Source organism: Trifolium pratense, linkage group LG7 (genome assembly GCF_020283565.1).
Source record: "Trifolium pratense cultivar HEN17-A07 linkage group LG7, ARS_RC_1.1, whole genome shotgun sequence".
Taxonomy (NCBI): domain Eukaryota; kingdom Viridiplantae; phylum Streptophyta; class Magnoliopsida; order Fabales; family Fabaceae; genus Trifolium; species Trifolium pratense.
In genome coordinates, this window is record NC_060065.1 from 30,462,589 (window position 1) to 30,479,647 (window position 17,059).

The following is a 17,059-nucleotide window of genomic DNA, read 5'->3' on the forward strand; positions in this document are numbered from 1 at the left end:
AGATAGACGGAGAGACGAAGTTTTATAGGGTTGTTGTTTTGTCGTTGTTGTTTTTACAACTACTGTACTCCCTCTTGTTCCATCTCTATGCGACTTTCCATTTCCCTCTATTTTAGGGATGGAAACAGGTAGGGTCGGGTGTGAGTTTGACACTACCTAAATCCACACCCGAACCTGAACTCAAAGATTGACTCAAGTTCGGGTGGGGCCTGCAGTTTGAATTTAACTATCATCCCTACTCTATTTCCCCCTCTTTTTCTCCCTCTCTCTCTCTCTCTCTCTCTCTATCTTTATCTCTATCTTTCTTTTTATGCAAATTAAATTTTAGTCAAATTAACCCCCCATAATTTTGCAAATTTTAGTCAATTATCCTCCTGTGGCTTGTATTATAATCAATTACATCCTGTGACGTACGTAGCACCACGTTGGCAGGTGCCACATATGCGGTTAACAGCCATGTCAACAAAATAGACGTAGTAAACAGAGTAGGGGATATTTGATAGACGTCTTACAAATTCATGGGCGTATCTCAAAAATTTCAAATTTTAGACGGATATTTGATGAATTCTGAAATTTCAGTGAGTATTGGCATTTTTTTTTTTTGGTTATATTTTTTTATTCTTTTTTTAATTGATAAAAATTTAACTTCTTTTTTTTAACAGATATTAAATTTAATTTCGTACGTCCGGTGAGTTAGCTCAATTAATAGAGAATATCATATTTTATATATAAGAGTTGAAGTTTGAATCTCTGACACTTCATTTATCTAATCTATCTAATCTATATAAGAAAGTTAGTTGTTTTGGATACGTCTAAACTACCCTTGCTTAAGCTGCTGTCATGTGTCCCAAATAAGGGTAATTGGTGTTCCAAAATTTGATAACTAAACTAAAAGTACACACCAGTTATAAAGGAACCAAGCCATATGAGTCATTTTCTTAGTTTGTGAGTGAAAAAGTGTTTTATCAAACTAGTTTTTACATTGTAACTAAGCCACTTGAGCCATTTTGCACTTTTTGAGTGAAAATTTAGTTTGGCAAACTAAGCCATCTAAGTCATGTGAAAAGGTCACATGTGAAGAAGTTACTTTTCAAACTTTTTTGGGTTCCCAATGTCTCAAATCAAATTTGAAATATCTTTTATTCAAATTTCTACTTTCCCTCTCAAACTCATATGGTGATAAGTAAAAAAATATTTTACACGGATAAATTTTAACTGATATATAAATTTTAACTATCATATACAGGATAAATTATTACCGATAAAAAATTCAAAATAAATATCATTTGTGAGACAAGTTATATCTAATAAAAATTTCAAAAAAACTAATTGACACCGGATAAATTTTAACTGATATATAAATTTAACTATCGTATACGAGATAAATTATCACTGATAAAAAATTCAAAATACTTATCGTATGTGACACAAGTTATTACTAATAAAAATTTCAAAAATTAAGAACTATTTTATACGAGATAACTAACTATGATATATGAGGCAATTCTAATTGATAAAAAATTTAAAATAATTATCAAATGTGAGAAAGTTCTAACCAGCCAACTACAATTTGTATTAAAAAAAACTATCTTATACGAGATAAGTTCTGACTTATATAAATTTTAAATTAACTATCATATACGAAGCAATTTCTAACTGATTAAAATTTCAAAATGATTATCAAATATGAGGCAAGTTCTAACTGATAACAATTTTTTTAAAAAGAAAAACTATCGTGTACATGGGAGAAGTTCTAATGAAGGTGGTGGTCCACAAAAGCACATGTGATGATGGCATGCATATTAAAGTTTTTTTTTCTTCACGGAGAGGTTATTTTTTAGAAAGAGTTTCATTTACTTATATAAAATATTTAAAATTTCATGGTAACTACTTTCTAATAGTTATATGTATCATATTTTATAATGGTTTGGTCTAACGATAAAAGACATATCTTAAATTTGAGAGGTTCTGAATTTGAGTTCTGTCGGTGTCTGTCTTTAGAGAATACTAAATAAAAATATATTTATAAGTGTATTTTAGGTTATAAGGCATTCTCTTTGTTAGATTGGATCATCATTCCCTTATCTAAATTTAATCTCATCAAAATAATAAAATATATATATATATATATATATATATATATATATATATATATATATATATATATATATAGAGTCAGGATCCGTTGACACCAACTAGTTTGACACCAAATGTTACACCTCTCAATAACGTTTTAACCGATATAAATTTTATAAAATCCACCGTTGGATTGAAAGTTTACATCATATAGATCATTTGTGTAAAATTTCAAATAAATCCAAAATCATTTGATATGTTATTAAATAAAAAGAAATAAAAAAACAATCAAAAACAATGATTCCGGATCAAAATTGATCCTAAACCACTCCGCGTAATTGATAAACCAACAAGAATCAAATAGAAAGGCTGGGCCGGCGGCAGAGAGAAAAAGGGTTTGAGAGAGACCAGAATTTAACTTATACATCCTTATTGATGGCTTGAGTAATGACATTGACATGCAGAGCACACCCATTCTGGAAGGAACAACAAGATGCAACATGCGACTTGTAGTCCGCGGAAGTGACAATGAACAACTTACAACACTAGTTGGTCAACTCTCATAGCTAACAGCACACTTTCCTTTACTAAAATTGTTAAGTATAAAAAAAAAACTAAAATTAATATTGGAAAGATAATTTTCCGAGACAATTTTTTCAAACAAAACCTTTCCGAGACAACTTTCCATTGCCTTGGATGCCCTACCCATAACCTATCTTTCTTAAATTTTAAGGTATATTTCGTGATTTCGTGATTTATTTCTAACCCAAAGATATGATATGTTTCTCGAATCGTTAGTTGGTTTAATGAGGATCGATGCTAAACTTGGTAGGGAGGACTACAGGTTGATCCTCGTAACTGCGATCGGGAGGAGACTTGAACCATTTAATGTCAGAATTGACCTCCGAACCAAATTAAACTGGTGATAAAAGAAAAAAATATATTTTCAAAATTAAATTAGTAGTATATTTCCTACCGTCTTACCAAACAAAGGTTGCGACATTGTATAATCTACACCAAACAAACAAACAATAAAAGTTTAATAAAAAGATATACAAAGAGAATATATTCTCATACACTTTTCTTATCTTGTCAATTATTTTTTAATTAAAGAACTAACAATGATTACAGGGTGGGTGATGGCTATAAATAATAAAATTTCTTTTTTCTTACTCAACAAATCAATAAAATTTCTAAAAACTACTAATCAAATCCGAAATAAAAACTTTGAACGTCCTCTAGTTTAAGTAATGAAAGGTATTTGACAACCAATATTGACTTGACTTATCATTCCAACTTCTTTAGCTTCTACCTAATATATACACCTATCCAATAACATTTCTTATTATATCTATCTATTACAACTATATATACATATTCATTCATTTCTTCACACATTCTCATCTTTAGTACTCACAAAATTGAAAAATTAACAATAAATTTTAACCATATCATATGGTCATGGCGATCGCTTCAATAGAAAGTACCATGGCTTCATCATCATCATCATCATCATCATCAAGCATCTTAACCATGCACCATGATATCATCCATACACACATCCTAACACGTCTTGACGCCACCACGCTGGCCTCCACCGCCGCCACTTGCTCTCACCTCCGCCATCTCTGCCACGACAACCATCTGTGGCAGAAAACCGCTGCCACCACATGGCCTTCCTTACTAGACCCCACAATCTGCCATGTCATCTCTACTTTCCCAAACGGCCACCGTTCGATATTCTCTGACGCATTTCACACCCTTCACCAATACTCTTCCTATTCAAATGATCATCGGCCGTTGCCTCCTCCACCGGAACTTATCTCTGCCGTGGACATACACTACAAAGGTAAGCCGGTGTTTTCTAGAATCCGGCAAACCAAAACGGAAAAGAACATGTTTCTCTCATCGCCGTTATGGATTGAAATTATGGAACCAAACGAGTTGGTTCCAATGCCGGTGAAGTTTGTTAGAAAAGAAGAAGAATGGATTAAGCATTTGGAAGATAATTTATATTTAAGCTGGATCCTAATCGACCCGACTAGGAAACGTTCAATGAACGTATCCAGCCAGAAGCCGGTTTCAGTACGGCGGCACTGGCTAACAAGAGACGTGGAGATTTTATTTTCAGTGATCATGGCAGGAGAGACGCGGCGCGCAACCGAAATGGTGCAGTGTATGGTGAAAGTCACGTGCTGTGGAAAAGTTGGAGGGGAGTTGCACGTGAGGGAGGTGAATTTAGTGATGGAGGATATGGATGGAGGGAAGGTGAGTGGGAAAGAAGGGGTTGGGATATTGATGAAAGCGATGGAGTTTGGAGAGAGGAAGAAAGTTGGTGGAGAGGGAGAGATGAAGATGAGGTTTGAGAGATTTTTGAATTTGGTTAGGGAGAGGAGAGAGATGAAGTTTAGGAGAAAGAAGCAATGGGATGGTTTTTCTATGGTTGTTGCATTTGTTGTTTGTGTTTGGTTTTGTTACTTGGCTGGTTTTTGAGAGGTTTTGAGTTTTCACTATGATTGTAAAAATTTACAAGATTTATTAATGATGTACATTGTCTTTACATAATTCTAATCTATTGCTAACCAATAGTTTTATGTTTTGATTGATTCACATTCACATTATTTTTATTATCTTAGTAGCTACCTGGTTTTGAGTAACATGCTATACCAATGATTAATCATGACAACAACTTCAAAAAAAAAATGATTAATCATGACAACAACTAATTAAACCTATAATTGTTGGTAGTTTCGTCTCAAATTTGAAGGAGGAAAATTTAAATTGATTAAGATTGAATTCGGGTTTCCCCAATTTTTAAAAGATGAGATCAGGGTTGATAATGGTGACACTTATATTATATTCACCTGAAAATGACTACTTATATCAAAATTATATTTTTATCTATTTTTAATTGCATTCATGTGTTTATTTAAATTTTTAAAGTGATCCTTAAACAAATTGTTTTATCTATTATTGTTTATATTATTTTTTAAAAACTCATATTGTTCTAAGGCATAGTTTTGAGTTTTCTATTCTTTTTTAAATAAAAAAGATGAAGTCCAAATTCGTGTAAGAATGCTCGAACTCCATTCAATATGGAGTTGAGTTTCTATTTTCACCCCATTGAAAGTCGGGTGGGTAATCCATTGAATTCAGGAACAAAAAATACAAATTTTGTCCCCTTCCTCTTGTCATGCTGCTCATGCCTAGTTTAATTTTAATTAGATTTTACTATACCCATCCATTTTTTTAAAGGTGTTTTGGGTTTTGAAGAGAAGTTGAGAAGAGAGAAATAGGTATGAGAAAGTATGGACTGGGTGTTTATGAAAGAAGCGGTAGAAGCAGAGAACATGTGTGGTGTTGGAAGGGAAGGAAGACAAATTTATTTATTTTTTTAATTAAAAGAAAATGTGAATGACGTGGCCAAATCAAATAGAGTATGATAAAGAGTATCTATTTGAACTTTTGGCGATAATATATGCATAAAGTTGAGTTGTAAGAACTTATCCTAAATAAAATCTGAAACTGATTGACTATTAATTAAATATAAAAATATAAAATGTAAAGATTTTGAGGTTATTTCGACAAAAGATAATTTATTTTTGATTGAGTTCCAGGCCCGATATATATATATATATATATATATATATATATATTTAAAAGAAAACTATCTTATACGGGATACACTTCTATTATTTTTTTCACTTTTTCTTAATTAAAACAATTTATTATTTTGTTTTTACATATTTAAACATACTATTATTTTTTAATTTATTGAAAACTTCTTAATTTCTTTGGGACTCTACCCCTCTTTTGTACCAAAAAAATATATTTAACATTCATGCTAAATATCAAAATCTATTTAAATCTATAACTAAATATATACCTTGATAAGTTATAACTGACAAAATTTCCAAATAACCATCATATACGGGACAAATCATCACCGATAAAAATAACAAAAAATTTACCATATGTAAGACAAGTTCTAACTAATGAAATTTTCAAAAAAACTATTTCACACCGGATAAGTTATAATTGACATAAATTTTAACTATCATATATGTGATAAACTATCACTGATAAAAATTTCAAAATAATAATTATGTATGAGACAAATTCTTGCTATTAAAAAAGTTCAACATTTTTGGTATCCACAATAACTATCATACACAGGACAATTAAAAAAAAATTAAATTAGCTTATAACTTATCATTTATTTTCCTCTAAGTTTTTCCTTGCCATATTACTTGAAAAAAATAAAATAAATATATCTTGTTATGGCATTTTATACTCATACGATAGTTCAACTGATAATTTTATCAAATATTATAAATTTAATCAAGTTATTTATTCTCTATAAGTTAGTTTATAAGCTATAATCCATATGCTATAAGCTAACTTATTTCTTATTATCTGTTATTTTTTGTCAAATAAAACTTTTGAAGAAGAAAATAATAAAAAAGCATCTATTCTTCTCTATTTTTCTTTATATATATTTTGTTTTTGTTAATTTCATGATATAAATAAATATTGTTTAATTTTTATGCTGAAATACGTACGTGATTGTTGGTCAAAGAAGAGAGAAACAAGGAGAAGCAAAAGAAAATAAATAGTAAATGAAAATAAGGAAGGTTACGAGAACCTTATGGAGAATCTTAAGGAACGCTTAACCATTTATTTTCATTTGTATTAGCTATAAAAGCAGTGTGTGTTTCTTTTGTAAGAACAAGCAATAAGTGAACAAGTAACAATAACAACCAGCTAGTTACTAAGAGAAGAAAATTCCAGTATAGGAATTTTGTGAGAAATATTTAGAGAGAAATATTTCTTTGGGTGTAACTGGGTTGTGGGTTCTGTGAGAAAAACACTTTGTACATTTCATTATTATTAATATTAGTGTGCTTCCGCATTATTTTGCTCTTCCACAAATCTGATAATATGGGGAAATTTTGCGTAGTTTCCTAACAACTGGTATCAGAGCCAGTTGGTTGATTTTGCTAATTTTCTAGCGAATATATTATTCACATAAATAGCAACTTTTGTGAATAGTGCAAAATTTGGTCGGCGTTACCAATTTTTCATAGAGGTGTTCTAAATCTCGGTGATTCGCGGAAATTTTCAAAGACGATCCTGAGGAAGTCAGATTCGAGTGGGAGCAATGGCTACAGACGAAGGCAAAGTGAAAATTGAAAAGTTCGATGGTGCAGACTTCAGCTTTTGGAAGATGCAAATAGAAGATTATTTGTATCAGAAAAAGCTACATCAACCTCTCACAGAGAAGAAGCCAGATTCGATGAAGGACGATGAGTGGAACCTTCTCGATAGGCAAGCACTTGGTGTTATCCGATTGTCGTTATCTCGTAATGTTGCTTTTAACATTGCGAAGGAGAAGACAACCGCTGGTCTTATGAAGGCTCTTTCCAGCATGTATGAAAAGCCTTCAGCATCAAATAAAGTTCATTTGATGAGACGGTTGTTTACGCTTCGGATGATAGAAGGCGCATTGATTGCGCAACATATCAACGAACTTAATATTGTCATAACCCAATTGAGTTCAGTTGGTATCGAATTTGACGATGAAGTACGAGCATTGATACTTTTGTCTTCCTTACCAGATAGTTGGAGCGCTACTGTCACGGCTGTGAGTAGCTCGTCCGGAAGTACAAAGATGAAGTTTGATGATGTTCGTGATCTGGTTCTCAGTGAAGAAATCCGACGGAGAGAGTCGGGTGAATCGTCATCCTCTTCAGTATTGCATACAGAGTCAAGAGGAAGAAATTCAACCAGAGGATATGGACGCGGTAAACCAAAGGAAAGACGGTCCAAATCCAGAAATCATCGTAGTTCCCACAATTCAAAGAATATTGATTATTGGAATTGTGGACAGACAGGACACTACAAAAATCAGTGTAGTCTCCCAAGAAAGAACCAACAAGCAAAAGATGAAGCAAATGTTGCTTCAACCTCAGGAGGAGGTGATACTTTGATATGTTCTTTGGAGAATAAGGAAGAGTCTTGGGTGTTAGACTCTGGAGCATCCTTTCATGCTACTTCCCAGAAAGAATTCTTTAAGAATTATGTGTCTGGAAACCTCGGTAAAGTTTACCTTGGTAATGAACACTCTTGTGAGGTTGTTGGCAAAGGTGAAGTGAAGATTAAGTTGAATGGGTCTGTATGGGAATTGAAAAATGTCAGACATATTCCCGACCTGACAAAGAACTTGATCTCCGTAGGCCAGTTGGCTAGTGACGGTTACACAACAATCTTCCATGGCGACAATTGGAAGATTTCAAAGGGTGCAATGACGATTGCTTGCGGTAAGAAGAGTGGTACTCTTTACATGACAGCAGGAGCATGTCATTTGATTGCAGTTGCAACAAATGAAAGTCCCAATCTATGGCACCGGAGATTAGGCCATATGAGTGAGAAAGGGATGAAGGTTATGCACTCAAAAGGAAAACTACCAAGTCTTCAGTCAATAGAAATTGACATGTGTGAAGACTGTATACTTGGAAAGCAGAGAAGAGTTAGCTTTCAGACAAGTGGAAGAACTCCAAAGAAAGGGAGACTCGAGCTTGTTCACTCTGATGTTTGGGGTCCAACAACTGTCTCATCCGTTGGTGGAAAGAACTACTTCGTGACTTTTATTGATGATCACTCTAGGAAGGTATGGGTATACTTTCTGAAACACAAGTCTGATGTATTTGAGGCTTTCAAGAGATGGAAAGCTATGGTGGAAAATGAGACAGGATTGAAGATCAAAAAGCTCAGAACGGACAATGGTGGTGAATATGAAGACACCAGATTCAAGAAGTTCTGTTATGAGTATGGGATCAGAATGGAGAGAACCGTACCAGGAACGCCTCAACACAATGGTGTGGCAGAGCGTATGAACAGAACATTGACTGAGAAAGCCAGAAGCTTACGTGTGCAGTCAGGCTTACCTAAGCAGTTCTGGGCAGAAGCAGTCAACACGGCAGCTTACTTGATCAACCGAGGTCCATCGGTTCCATTGGAGCACAAAATACCAGAAGAGGTATGGAGCGGAAAAGAGGTAAAACTCTCGCATCTTAGAGTGTTCGGCTGTGTAGCATATGTGCACATTAGCGATCAAGGCAGAAATAAACTTGATCCCAAATCAAAGAAGTGCACTTTCATCGGTTATGGTGAGGATGAATTTGGCTACCGACTTTGGGATGATGAAAACAAAAAGACAATCCGTAGTAGAGATGTAATCTTCAATGAAAGAGTGATGTACAAAGACAGGCATAACACAACTACCACCGACTCAAAATTGAGTGAGCCTGTGTTTGCAGAGGTCGACGATGTCCCAGAAAGTCCCACTGTTGAAAGTTCACAATTAGAGGAACCAATTGAATCAAGTGACACACAACCGTACACACCAGAGCATCATACTCCTACTCCTGTATTGAGAAGGTCATCTCGGCCTCATGTTCCCAACAGAAGATACATAGACTACATGTTGTTGACCGATGGAGGTGAACCTGAAGACTATGAAGAAGCATGTCAGACCACAGATGCTAGTAAGTGGGAGCTTGCAATGAAAGATGAGATGAAGTCTTTAATTTCCAATCAAACATGGGAACTAGATAAGTTACCTATGGGAAAGAAGGCACTTCACAACAAATGGGTGTATCGAGTGAAGGAGGAGCATGATGGGTCTAAGCGATACAAAGCTCGACTAGTGGTAAAAGGATTCCAGCAAAAGGAAGGAATTGACTACAATGAAATATTTGCTCCGGTTGTGAAACACAATACTATCAGGTCTGTGTTAAGCATTGTTGCCAGTGAAGATCTCTATCTTGAGCAATTGGATGTGAAGACTGCGTTTCTTCATGGAGACTTAGTTGAGGAGATATACATGCATCAACCCGAAGGATTCTTAGAAGAAGGGAAAGAGAATATGGTGTGTAGGCTAAAGAAGAGCTTGTATGGCCTGAAACAAGCTCCAAGACAGTGGTATATGAAGTTTGAAAGCTTCATGCACAAGGAAGGTTTCAATAAGTGCAATGTTGATCACTGTTGTTTCTTCAAGAGATATAAGTCCAGTTATATCATTTTGTTACTTTATGTCGATGATATGTTAGTAGCAGGTTCAGATATGGACGAGATCAGAAACTTGAAGTTGCAGTTGTCAAAAGAGTTTGACATGAAGGATTTAGGTCCTGCGAAGAAGATTCTTGGTATGCAAATCACGAGAGATAAGCAAAGAGGAGTTTTGCAGTTATCTCAAGCAGAGTACATCAACCGTGTTTTGCATAGATTTAATATGGGCAGTGCCAAACCAGTTAGCACACCTTTGGCAAGTCATTTTCGCCTATCCAAGAATCAGTCACCTCAGACAGAGGAAGAGAAAGAATCAATGGCTAACATTCCATATGCTTCAGCCATTGGAAGTTTGATGTACGCAATGATCTGTACGAGGCCAGACATTGGCCATGCAGTGGGAGTTGTTAGCAGGTTTATGTCAAATCCAGGTAAAGCTCATTGGGAAGCAGTTAAGTGGATTTTGAGGTATCTACGAGGCACCATCGAGAAATGTTTGTACTTTGTTAAAGGAGAGTTAAAAGTACAAGGCTATGTTGATGCAGACTTTGCTGGTGATGTTGATCACCGAAGAAGCACAACTGACTATATATTTACTGTTGGTACTGGAGCAGTTAGTTGGATATCTCGGATACAAAAGATTGTAGCTTTATCTACTACAGAGGCTGAGTATGTAGCAGTAACTGAAGCTAGCAAAGAGTTGATATGGCTTCAGGGATTGTTAACAGAGTTGGGTTTCATACAGGAGAAAAGTGTTTTGTACAGTGATAGTCAGAGTGCAATACATCTGGCAAAGAATTCAGCATTTCATTCAAGAACAAAACACATTGGTCTTCGTTATCATTTCATTAGATCTCTGCTTGAGGATGAAGTGCTAACATTGAGCATGATTCAAGGAAGTGAAAATCCAGCAGACATGTTAACTAAGGTGGTGACCATTGACAAATTGAAGTTGTGTTCAACTTCAGTTGGCCTGCTAGAATAACAGACCGAGACATGTTTCTATTTGATCAAGGTGTGAAGACCGATTGACATCAGTCTTCAAGTGGGAGATTGTTGGTCAAAGAAGAGAGAAACAAGGAGAAGCAAAAGAAAATAAATAGTAAATGAAAATAAGGAAGGTTACGAGAACCTTATGGAGAATCTTAAGGAACGCTTAACCATTTATTTTCATTTGTATTAGCTATAAAAGCAGTGTGTGTTTCTTTTGTAAGAACAAGCAATAAGTGAACAAGTAACAATAACAACCAGCTAGTTACTAAGAGAAGAAAATTCCAGTATAGGAATTTTGTGAGAAATATTTAGAGAGAAATATTTCTTTGGGTGTAACTGGGTTGTGGGTTCTGTGAGAAAAACACTTTGTACATTTCATTATTATTAATATTAGTGTGCTTCCGCATTATTTTGCTCTTCCACAAATCTGATAATATGGGGAAATTTTGCGTAGTTTCCTAACCGATATAGAGCTTATCCAAGAATAAATTAACATTTTCTTCATGTAGCTACTTTATACGTTACCTTTTACCCTCATTTGTTTTTTCACTAATTGTCAAACAAAAAATTAAGTTGGACTACACTTCTTTAATTGTTTGTTTTGTCCTTTTGGCTTCTTTTTTTTGGTCCAAAGATCTTTCTTAAATTAACGTCCCTTTCATGACATCAAAGATATTGGCCACGGAAATATGACATAGAATCCTCGACCGTCAATTGTTTCACGCATTAAGAATAATAATACATATATATATATATATATATATATATATATATATATATATATATATATATATATATATATGACTCAATCCCATGTAACTATAATTGGAAAATGACTTTCGATCTAGTATAAATTTAATCAATGTCGACTTTTGTGTCATCAACAATATAGAATTAGAGGCATAAATATTTCGAACACTTAAATATTATAGGCTTATGCAATTTGCATTTTTATACTATTAACATGAATGTTATGAATTTGTTCTTGTATTTTTCCTTTTTATTTTTAGCGACTTTGAGAAAAAACTATGGAGCATCTAATCCCGATCTAACTATCAATATCTCATTGCTTGCATGTTAGTTATGGGTCCGGATCTAGAAATTAATGGTGATGGGTAGAAAATAAAGGCCACTCATATTATATGATGTCAATGCCATTATTGTTGTACCCTAGCAACTTTGTTTGGTTAACTTTTAAAAAACTTTATCATCAACTTATAATATTAGCCATGCATTTCACATGTACACTACCATATAATTTATGACTGATCCGTACTTATTTCTTATATTGTTATTTTTTGTTTTCTTCCAAAGATAAGTTACTACCAAATTATTTTATAAGCACACTTTATTAGTGGTTCATATTCTTATAAGACTCTTCTAGAATTAATGGTAGCTAATGAGAGCTTCAAAATGTTCCACGTATATGAAATTGAACACTACAACTTTTAAGGTCCACAAAAATATAATGAAAAACATCAACATGATGTTGTTGAGAAAATCATCATAAAAATTGATGTTTCTTTCTAAACTCACATAATTGGTCACTTCTAGTTTACTAGTATTTTCTTTTTTTGTGTGCCTAATTTACCACATTTTGCAACAACATCAACAAAATGTTGCTTCATATTATTGTGTTGCTCTCTCTTTTTTCTTCTGCTTTTGCTACAAATTTACCTCAAAAAACTTTCATTCAATGTCTTGTAAACAATTCAGAACCTTCAAATCCCATAATTGATTCAATTTTCACACAAAATAGTCCTTCATTTCCTTCAATCTTACAAGCATACATAAGAAACCTTCGTTTCAACACATCAAAAACACCAAAACCATTTCTTATAGTAACTCCATTACATGTTTCACATATTCAAGCATCAATCATTTGTGGTCAAAAGCATAATTTTCAAATGAAGATTAGAAGTGGAGGACATGACTATGAAGGTGTCTCTTATGTCTCAAAGGTACCATTTTTTATCTTAGACATGTTCAATCTTAGATCAATTGATATTGATATAGACACTGAATCAGCATGGGTTCAAACCGGCGCACAACTCGGTGAAGTTTACTACCGAATAGCCGAGAAAAGTAAAATTCATGCTTTTCCGGCCGGTGTTTGTCCTACGGTCGGTGTTGGAGGACATGTTAGTGGTGGCGGATATGGTAATTTGATGAGAAAATATGGTACTTCAATTGATAATGTCATCGACGCGCAAATAATCGATGCTAAAGGTAATTTACTAGATAGAAAATCAATGGGAGAAGATCTGTTTTGGGCTATAAGAGGTGGCGGCGGCGCGAATTTTGGTGTTTTTCTTTCTTACAAAATAAAGTTAGTTAAAGTTCCCAAGATAGTCACTGTTTTTGAAGTTAAAAGAACTTTGGAACAAAATGCAAGTGACATAGTTTACAATTGGCAACATGTAGCACCAACTACAAGTAATGATCTTTTCATTAGGCTTATATTAGAAGTTATAAAAGATGCAAAAAATGGTACAAAAACTATAAGGGCTAGTTTCATAGCTTTATATCTTGGTGATTCAAAATCACTTGTTTCATTAATGAATGAAACTTTTCCTCAATTGGGTTTAAAGGAAAATGATTGCATTGAAACATCATGGCTTAAATCAGTGTTTTTTTGGGACAACATTAAACTTGATACACCACTTGAGATTTTGCTTGAAAGACAACCTCAATTGCTTAGATACTTAAAGAGAAAATCAGATTATGTTAAGGAACCAATTTCAAAGGTGGGTTTAGAAGGAATTTGGAAAAAGATGATTGATTTGGAAAATGGTGTAATGTTTTTTAATCCTTATGGTGGCAAAATGGATGAAATTTTACCAAGTTCAACTCCTTTACCTCATAGAATTGGAAATTTATGGAAGATTCAATATCAAGCAAATTGGAATGAAGAAGGTGAAGAGGTAACATCTTATCATATAAATGTTACTAGAGAACTTTACAAGTATATGACACCCTTTGTGTCAAAAAATCCAAGACAAGCTTATCTTAATTATAAGGATCTTGATTTAGGTGTTAATAATCATGGTTTTTTTAGTGGTTATTCTCAAGGTAGTGTTTATGGTGTTCAATATTTTAATGATAACTTTGATAGGTTGGTTCAAATTAAGACTAAGGTTGATCCTAATAATTTCTTTAGGAATGAACAAAGTATTCCTTTGTTTGGTCTTGTTGATAAAGTTAGAATGGTGTTTGAGAAATCTTTGATTTCTATTATTTTTTGTTTGGTAGTTAATTGGATTTGGAAATTGTCTCAAGGTCGTGGTGGAAAAAAAAAGTAAATTCATTAGACCTTATTATTGTAATGATTGTTATGATAAATTATATTGTAATGATTGTAAGGTAAGAAAACCAATTTTTGGAGAGAAAAGCTTATATTTATCGCCAATTTTGTTTTAGATTGTATAGCTAAGTATTTGTGTAAATCATTCAATTGTTGGTTGTGTTATAGATTCTATTGTGTATTTGTGGTGGTGGTGGTGGTGTAGGGTGGGGGAACCCTCACATGAAAAACGATTAATGATATGTTTGGTTCTGCGTTCAATTATCGATTTTCTCGTTAATAGAGTTATACTCTTAACTAGCCCACTAGGATACTAGTTAAGATTAAGAGTATATATTTTTTTTTTTTAAATTCTTCACTATTTTGAATCACAACCATTCATTTTAGATAAAATAGATGAGATTAAATTATCACTAATCAATCTCAACCATTGATCCAAATGGCTAATATCATTATTGTGTCAACAATGTTACCGTCCAAAATCATATTCCCAATGGACGCAAGTTTATTAGGATGAGGTCTACTCTGCCCCTTCATAATTTGAGAGTATTTACCCATCAACCAATGAGAATAAGCCAATAAGTGAATTTACATGTGGTACCGACAAATAATTTGTAACAAATTTTTGAATTTGCATATGTGAATCTGCATATGACTTATTATTGTTAGTTGATGGATAAATATCCTCAAATTATGAAGAGGTGGATTAAAAAAAAAGCGTTTATTAGAGTTTCACCGCTATAACAAACATATGCTAAGTCACATGATCATTAACACCCTTGTTTAGAATATAGTTGAAGATACCTAAACTCTTTCACATGATCACTTAATAATAAGGATATATACTTCCCATTTTCACGAGTCTCTCTATTTTAGGAAAAAAAATTGACATTTATTCATGTGTATAACTAATAACATGTTTGGTTACAACTCCAATTTCTATTTCTCACATCCCCATATGATTTCATTTGTCGAATTTTCAAAATCTATGATAGTAAATTTCAATCAACACGTCCACAAGTGTTCAATTGATAAAAAATATTAAAATTATTAGATCGAATATTATAATAAAGGTTCGAACCCTGAAATGAGTAAGTTTAAAATGACTTTGTCATTTTGTTTATCTACTAACAAAACAAATTCAATTAAACACGCATGACATCGTCGTGTTTTCTCACTTTTCAAAACTTACGCTTACATGACAATAAGCTTTGTTTGGTTTGAAGGAAAGAAAATGAAAGGAAAGAAAATTACGGAAACTGATGGATAAATTTGGACAAACTTTAGTCCAAGTTCATCCATCAGTTTCCGTAATTTTCTTTTCTTCCATTTTCTTTTCACTCAACCAAAGAAACCCTAAAAAAAATTTAACATTGAGAAAATAAAAAAAATTAAAGTATCAATCTAAAAATATGGTGAAACTTAAAAAACCACAAATGTATTGTAAGTTTGACATTATATCTACGATTAATATTACGACAGATATATGTCAGAATCACTGTAATCTATCGTATTTTTATAATTTTTCTAAAAATTAAAATAAATCACTACAATTCTGACGTTTACACTTTAATACTACTAAATAGTTGCAAAGAAAAATAGAATAAATAATAATATTGGGTAGATATATCAATTTTACGATTAATTTAATAAGTAAACTAAACTTTTTATTGTACGGAGTACTTAAAACCGGAAGTAGTACTCGCTAGGGGTGCTCAAATCCAACCAATCCAAAAAATAACCGCAAACCGATCCAAAAAAACCGAAAACCGCAAATAACCAAATTTTTTTGGATGTGTTTGGATGTCCTTTTGTGAAAACCGCTGGATCAGATCGAATTTTGGATTGATTATTCAAAACCAATCCAAACCGAACCAAACCGCATACATAATTTTTAATAGTTATTTAACTTTTTATTAGTTCAATTCATCTATTTATTTTTACTATTTCATAGATTTCAAATATATTTGGTAATTGTCATTGCAAATTATTAATTTTCAACATATTATGTGTTATATTTTACATCAAATATATTATTTTACCATGTATTTATAATATTAACATTTAATTTTTTTTTTGACTAAAAAGATAACGATATTCATTCATTCCAATAATTGATATAGTACATCAAATCCAAATACACATTCAACATCGCTAAAAACAAAAAGAATGAATCTGCGAACAAACTCACAGCATCCGTGTTAATAGCATACATCGGCAAAATGCCTACAAATAATAATATGATAAAACTAAAGTCACCGAAATATCCATGTTTCCGGATCTGCAACGTTGATGCCCAAATCATTGATTGAATCTGCAATTGATTGAAGATGATCTTTCAATATGAACTAAACGAATACCGTAACAAGACGGAGAATTCAACAACGTCGTACCAAGACGGCGGTCAACATAAACGCCGCACTCAGACGACGATATCACACAAATAAAAAAGAAAAACAACTAAAAAATTTAATCCATGTGAAAAATCACTTATTTAGATTGAAAACAACAAGAAAAAAGGTGAAGAGGGGTGATTTTAGGCTAAATATGACCTGAAGAAACTCAGAGAAAAAGAAAATAGGGCCGGCTAGTTTAAGTTGATGTAGGATACCTTGT

The 17,059-nt window shown here is 33.0% G+C and overlaps 2 protein-coding genes across 2 annotated transcripts; both read left to right on the plus strand.

Annotated features, from left to right (window-relative positions):
- The first annotated feature begins 3,133 nt into the window (after nucleotides 1-3,133).
- On the plus strand, nucleotides 3,134-4,670 carry LOC123897200 (F-box protein At2g27310-like). Its single transcript, XM_045947737.1, has one exon. The coding sequence runs from the start codon at nucleotides 3,532-3,534 to the stop codon at nucleotides 4,567-4,569; it is 1,038 nt and encodes a 345-aa protein (XP_045803693.1). The 5' UTR covers nucleotides 3,134-3,531; the 3' UTR covers nucleotides 4,570-4,670.
- A 7,858-nt stretch (nucleotides 4,671-12,528) lies between these two features.
- On the plus strand, nucleotides 12,529-14,451 carry LOC123897201 (berberine bridge enzyme-like 8). Its single transcript, XM_045947738.1, has one exon. It carries the CDS (start codon nucleotides 12,756-12,758, stop codon nucleotides 14,439-14,441), a length of 1,686 nt encoding a protein of 561 aa, XP_045803694.1. The 5' UTR covers nucleotides 12,529-12,755; the 3' UTR covers nucleotides 14,442-14,451.
- The last annotated feature ends 2,608 nt before the right edge of the window (nucleotides 14,452-17,059 follow it).